At 39.6% G+C, this 7,049-nt stretch overlaps 1 protein-coding gene across 1 annotated transcript; it reads left to right on the forward strand.

The window, feature by feature from the left end:
* The first annotated feature begins 3,522 nt into the window (after positions 1 to 3,522).
* LOC149236620 (uncharacterized) lies at positions 3,523 to 6,694 on the forward strand. The gene is made up of 4 exons (XM_089368979.1): positions 3,523 to 3,592; positions 3,750 to 5,491; positions 5,582 to 6,384; positions 6,559 to 6,694. The coding sequence occupies exons 1-4, from the start codon at positions 3,523 to 3,525 to the stop codon at positions 6,692 to 6,694; spliced, it is 2,751 nt and encodes a 916-aa protein (XP_089225105.1).
* Positions 6,695 to 7,049: the final 355 nt, after the last annotated feature.

Here is a 7,049-nt window from a genome sequence, read left to right on the forward strand (position 1 = left end):
TCATAACTTTAGAACATATATTGGCTCACATCTCTTTTTCTCTCATTTTGGTTGTCACTCTCATTTATTGGGGAACCTTAGTTTATCGAATTGAAGGACTAAGTAGTTCGGGAGGAAAGGGCATGATAGTTACTTTTCTTTGTACAATGGGATTATTAATTAATCGTTGGCTTTATTCAGGACATTTACCATTGAGTAATTTGTATGAATCATTCATGTTCCTTTCTTGGAGTTCATCCGTGTTCCATATACTTCTAGAAGTACGGAGTCGAGATGATCAGTGGTTAGGTGCAATCACCATGCCAAGTGCTATGTTAACTCATGGTTTTGCTACTTTAGGTCTTCTGGAGGAAATGCAACGATCCGGAATGTTAGTACCCGCGCTACAATCTCATTGGTCAATGATGCATGTAAGTATGATATTGTTCAGCTATGCAACCCTTTTATGTGGATCCCTAGCATCCATAGCTCTTCTAGTGATTATGTTCGGAGTAAATAGATAGGTTATTTTTGGTGTGATGGACAATTTATTTTCCCGAGCCATTCTTCCCAATGAAAATTTTTATTCACATGAAAAGCAAAAAAGTGATTTACAATACACTGTTGATTTTTCATCAACGAATTATCGTAAATGTCAATTGATTAAACAATTAGATCATTGGAGTTATCGTGCGATTGGTCTCGGTTTTTCTCTTTCAACCATAGGTACTCTTTCTGGAGCAATATGGGCCAATGAAGCATGGGGATCTTATTGGAGCTGGGATCCAAAAGAGACTTGGGCATTAATTACTTGGACCATATTCGCAATCTATCTGCATACTAGAATGAATAAGGGTTGGCAGGGTGAGGAACCGGCAATTGTGGCTTCTTTAGGATTTTTTATAGTTTGGATCCGTTATTTGGGGGTCAATCTATTAGGAATAGGGTTACACAGCTATGGATGGTTGGAACCATAAATGGACCGAATTCCTGGAAGGAAAAGGAAGGATAGATTCGATCCAGTTCTTTTATGTGATTGATAAGTGACATCAATAACTGGTACAAGTTATTTCAAGTAGTGATTATAGAATGATGGAATCACTACTTGAAATAACTTGAACTATATTAGATTCAAATAAAATAGATTCAAATAAAAGAAAGACGAATCCTTCATTTGCTCCATTCCATTAAAATTTAAAAAGATAAAAAATAAAATTGAATAGAGAGATAACTGGATCAGGCAGGATAAGCACCAATACCTACCTATTATGAGTAGAAAGAGACATATCAGGATGAAAATATCTCTTGGTCCAGAATCTGTTAAATGAAAGTTCGTCACATTTTCAACTTATATAGAATATTCAATGTAACATAGACAACAAGTGGATGGGAGTTCATATTGTTCCAATTGCCGCTATTGCAATAACAATGATTCAATTTGAAAGGTCGAAGAATATTCAGTCATTTTTTTTTATCGGGAAGAGAATCTCATAGATTCTGCCACAAAACCACTGATTTCCGGCAATGCAAGAGAAGCCATTTCAAAACTACTGGACATAGTTGGTATAGACCTACCATTTCTTTCATCAAGAAGAAGAGTATGTATCCTATCGTCACTTGTTCCCGCTAAGAAGAAAAATGTCGCATCAATTGATTCATGAAAGATCATTTTCAAATGGATCCATTGAGACCTGTATCTGCCGTGGAACCGATAATTACAAAACCATATGGGATAGTGAAGACTATCCTCCTTTTCCAATTCTGTTGACCAGAGAAGTTGGAGCTGCATAGACGATTTGAACCATTCCTATCATTACCAACCACAATGAAAAGAAATATAAAATGAGTATGAGGTAGCAATTCCATGTTTGAATTAACCCATTCCCTTTTTTCAATGGAACTCCGGCTATTGAAGCATACATGTACTATAATAATGCACTTACCCATGTAGGGTAACCGGGTATGTGAAAAAATTGGCAATTTCATTGTATAAGCGATGAAGAACCCTAAATAGAATACTATTTCTTATCCAATATTCTTGAACCTAATGTTGGTCTATCAGATCTCTAGAGACCTATACTTAAAGCTCCGATTAGCGGAAAGATAGAATTACTCGCAGTGTATTGTGGCCAAATAGAAACGTCTTTCCCCCCCCTCCCTCCGTACGGATAGAAGTGGGTGAACGAAAATTTATTCCAGTTCCCGCATAGGAAATAAAGGTATAATATACCGAGGAGAAAATGATCCTAATTGGCTACTGTATATTGCTAACATCAGTAAATGCAACAATCGAGGATTTTGAGTAATTGGCCAAGCAACTGAAATGGCCAAAGTGGTAACAAATCCTGTCAAATAGGTCCGATGGAAAATCCGTCAATTCCCATTCTCCAATGAAAATCAATAAGATCTGTCCAGTTATACTCTTTATTCTTTCAATTGGATCAATAATTTATCAAATTGGAAATGGTAATGGACGGAATGTATATATAATGAAAAGGAGTTAGAGTAAACAAATACCTAGAGTATACCATCGAATCAGATCATTCCCTCCTTCTATGGGTGGGAAATAATGGGACTAAGGAACCCCAGATATAGGCAAACCAACAATTATAGTTGAGCGAGCCAAGGTAATTCGCTCATTATAGAAGATACTTTGCATCTCCACTGATAAAAACCCATACTTGATCCAAGATCTCAAGTATGGGTTTTTATCAGTGGATAAAAAAAAATATTAATATGAAATGGATTTAACCTTTTTTATTGTGCATATTGATCAGTAAGCTAGACCCATACTACACGTTGTCTCATGCCATAAATAAACACGTACACTCAAGAAATCTGTTGGACAAGCGGATTCACACCGCTTACAACCTGCGCAATCTTCTGTTCTTGGAGCAGAAGCAATTTGCTTAGCTTTACATCCTTCCCAAGGTATCATTTCCAATACATCTGTGGGACAAGCTCGTACACATTGGGTACAACCAATACATGTATCATAAATTTTGACCGAATGTGCCATTGGATCTCCATTAGTTAGTAAAAAGTTTTAATTTGATAAGATCATATATAGCCAAATCTTCTAATATATGCCCAATAAAGATGGCTAATAACGGGATATTATGAATATAAAACGAATCAATAATTTTAATCTCCATTATATTTGGAACCGATCTGTATTTTTTGGATCATTTCGATCCCCCCAAATCACCTCGAATATGGTCCAATCATGATAGGTAATTTTCCTAATGATTTTTATATGGATCAATCATGTTTTTGATCGACCGTAATACTATAGAGACTTTGATAGATTTTGGTCATATAGAATAGATATATCTTCTGAGATATACCTTATTTTTTGATAAGGTATAGATATACCGATATATGATACTTCATCACCATTTTGACAAATGAAATTGATCGATACGAATTGATTATATGATACGATGTCAGTAGATGATAAAATAGTTGTTTCAGCGTCTACAATAGCTATAACAAAGATCGATAAGATGCCCCTGGCCGGCTATATTTTAAGATAATCCGAATATGCTACTGAATTTGAATCGACCGTATGCAGTATTGGCGACACATAAGTGCTCTAACCATGTTTCGACTCGTAATACCAATAGATAATGAAGAAAGCACCTCGAACTCGAATAAGTGTATGCTCGAGCATAATAGATCAACCCCTTATACCTTTATCTTCTCAGATACAAAAGTTATATTTAGTTTGTTATTTTCCATTATCTAATGATCTTCTATTATAAGATCAGGAATAGAATTATACTTCTCATCATACTTATTAGACGAAAAAGATATCCAGGTGGATTCATTTATCAGAGTTGCTCAGCTTTTCCCCAGATATGTGGAACTTGAAGATGAGGGGGACCTTGTTCGGGAAGTCACACTAGATGAATTGGAAGCTACTTTGAAGTGGTTCAGTAAAGACAAAAGCCCTGGACCTGATGGCTGGACCGTTGAATTTTATTTATTTTTCTTTGATGTGCTTGGGGTGGATCTACTCAGTGTCGTTGAGGAGTCTCGAACCTCGGGGCGTCTGGAAGCTACCATCACCTCCACCTTCATAGCCCTCATTCCCAAGACAGATAATCCTTCTACATTTGATGATTTTCGACCCATTTCGCTCTGTAATTTTTTATACAAGATTATTGCTAAAATTATTACTAATCGTGTGAAGCCTATTCTTTCTAAGCATATCCTCCCTAAACAATTTGCATTCCTGAAGGACAGGAAAATCCATGAGGCGATTGGGATGGCTCAGGAGGTGTTGCACACCCTTCATTGCAAAAAAGGTAAAGGTATGATTTTGAAGGTGGACCTATCTAAAGCCTTTGACAGGGTAAACTGGCTTTACCTGAGGATGCTTCTTACCCATCTTGGTTTTCCTTTCTCATTCATTAAATGGATCATGGGATGCATCTCTAATATACCTTTCAATGTTTTGGTTAACGGTAGCGCTACCCCTTTCTTCTCCTCGGCTAGGGGACTGAGGCAAGGGTGCCCTCTATCTCCATTGCTCTTTCTTCTGGTTATGGAAGGTTTCAGTAGGATCATTTCGGAGGAACATAGGCGGGGCAGACTCAGGGGAATAAAGATTACGGAGAATTGTGTCCTTACACACCTTCTGTTTGTGGACGATGTGCTGGTCTTTCTTAGTGGCAGCATTGGGGACATCACATCGATCAGAAATATATTCTCCTTATTCCAGAAGGCCACGGGCATGCTCATTAATGAAGGAAAATCCACTTTGACAGTCACGGCATGCTCTCAGCACGAAATAAATTTTGCACTTGACAGATTCCGCTTTACGCAGCTGGAACTGGTTGAGGGATTGAAATATCTGGGGTACAAGTTGAAACCTATTGGGTACAAGATTGCGGATTGGACTTGGCTCCTTGCCAAGCTGGAGAAAAGACTCAGCATTTGGTACCATAGGTTCCTCTCTCGTGCTGGCCGATTGACCCTCATCAAAAGTGTTCTGGAAGCGACTCCTGTTTACTGGATGTCCCTGGCCTGGATCCCTAGAGGCATACTTTCCAGGATCCAAAATATTTGCAGCAGATTCTTATGGAGAGGTAAACAGCCAGGGAGGATTTTTGCTTGGGTAAATTGGGATGCTCTCACTCTCCCTAAAAAATGGGGGGGATGGGGCCTCAAGAAGCTGGATGAATTTTCTTCTGCGCTGGCTGCGAAGCTTGGTTGGCAATTGGTGGCTTCGGACAGCTTATGGACCAGGGTTGCTTACTCGAAATACATTGCTCCAGCTCGTGTTGTGGATTGGATCAGAAGGCCAGCTGGCCCCTTCACTGGTATTTCGATTATTTGGAAGGCTGTCCTAAAGGCTTTGGAGCCCATTCGCGCTGGCATTACTTGGAGGATTCATTCGGGGGACAGTGTTCGCATAGGCATTGAATCATGGATTGGTTGTGGGGACAGGCATAGACTGCCTCCAGAGCTATTAGCACTCTTAAAGGAGCAAAATATTACACACCTGGCACATATTGCAGATGAGCACAACTCCTCCTTTCTTCAACAGGCTTGGAAATCTGTTGGCTAGCTTAATATCCCACCTCTTTGGAGGCAGCACTGGAGGGACTTCACACAGGCTCTTTTGGAGGCACATATCCGTATCACGGAGGGGGAGGACGAGATTATTTGGGCCCTGGCGAAATCTGGGAGATATACACCCAAGGAGGGTTATTTGGTCCTGGCTAATCCGCGTAAGCCTCTGGTCATTTTACAATGGTGGAAACTCCTCTGGAAGCTTAAAGCGCCTCCTAGATCCAGAGTTCTTATGTGGTGTATTTTGAAGAACAAGATCCCCACGGGGGATAACCTGTTGAAACGTGCTTTTAATGGTCCACACTGGTGTTACTTCTGCAACAATGCTGAGGAGTCTGCTTCTCACATTTTCCTTCAGTGCCACATTGTGCGTAGTGCTTGGCAACTGGTGTCTGCTGCTATCCCCTCAAATTGTGATTGGCTTTCAGACTCTCTGGTTGAGGCCTGGGATTTGTGGTACCATTCAGTCATGCCTCATAAACTGAGGAACCTTCCCTTGTTGTTCTGCTGGACTATTTGGATTGCTCGGAATCGTTTGATTTTCCATAACATCCCCCCTAGATGGCCTTGTCTGGTGGCCATGATCAAAGCTGACTATGACCTCATTCCTAATGACCCTTCTTCCCCTCCTCCCCGATCTATCTCTCGGGAACAGATTGTCCTCGGTAGACCCTGGGCATACTTTGACGGGGCAGCTCAAGAAGTTGGCTGTGGTGGAGGGGCCATTCTACACTTATCTGGGAGGCACTCTTACAGCCTATCTATGGGCTTTAGAAGGGGCACTAATAACTTCGCAGAACTTTCAGCAGCTTATCATATCATCCGGTTTGCATTGGAGAAGGGTTGCATTGCATTACAGTTGTTTGGTGACTCAAAGATAGTCTGTGATTGGTTGAATAGAGTATCTTCTTGCAAGACTTTCACATTGAGAAACATTCTAGATGAGGCTTTAAGACTGATTTCATTATTTGACCATTTTTCCTATAATCATATATACAGGGAGTGGAACACAGAGGCTGACTGTCTTTCCAAAGAAGGCATGATTAGGGAGCAAGGCAACTGGCTGATTATGGAACAGATAGATGGAGAACACCACCAGTTCTATCATAGGCCATTTATGGACATTTTGATATGATATTTGGACCAGATATATATATTTTTGTACATATTTCCTATGCTGTTTATGTTTTGATATGCGGCCATAGTGTTGGTACTGTTCATGTTTTTTGTTATTATCTCCCTGTGTGGATCAAGATAATATTCTCGGTTGTTATTTTGTAACATTTTGATTTTCATTTAGACCCTGTCTGGGCTACCTCCCTGTGTGGTAAGGGTAGCTGATGATTACTGCCTCTTCTGACGCAGTGTTGCTTGATAGAAATATCGGAATATGCTTATGCATCTACAGAATGTAATTTCTTAATCTAATGAAATTACGAATTTTCCATGGGAAAAAAAAATTATGTGATTTATTAATATAAAATTTTGTA

Source organism: Pinus tabuliformis, chromosome 8 (assembly GCF_031772625.1).
Source record: "Pinus tabuliformis cultivar Carrire ecotype Pingquan chromosome 8, CPIR1, whole genome shotgun sequence".
NCBI classification, from domain to species: Eukaryota; Viridiplantae; Streptophyta; class Pinopsida; order Pinales; family Pinaceae; genus Pinus; species Pinus tabuliformis.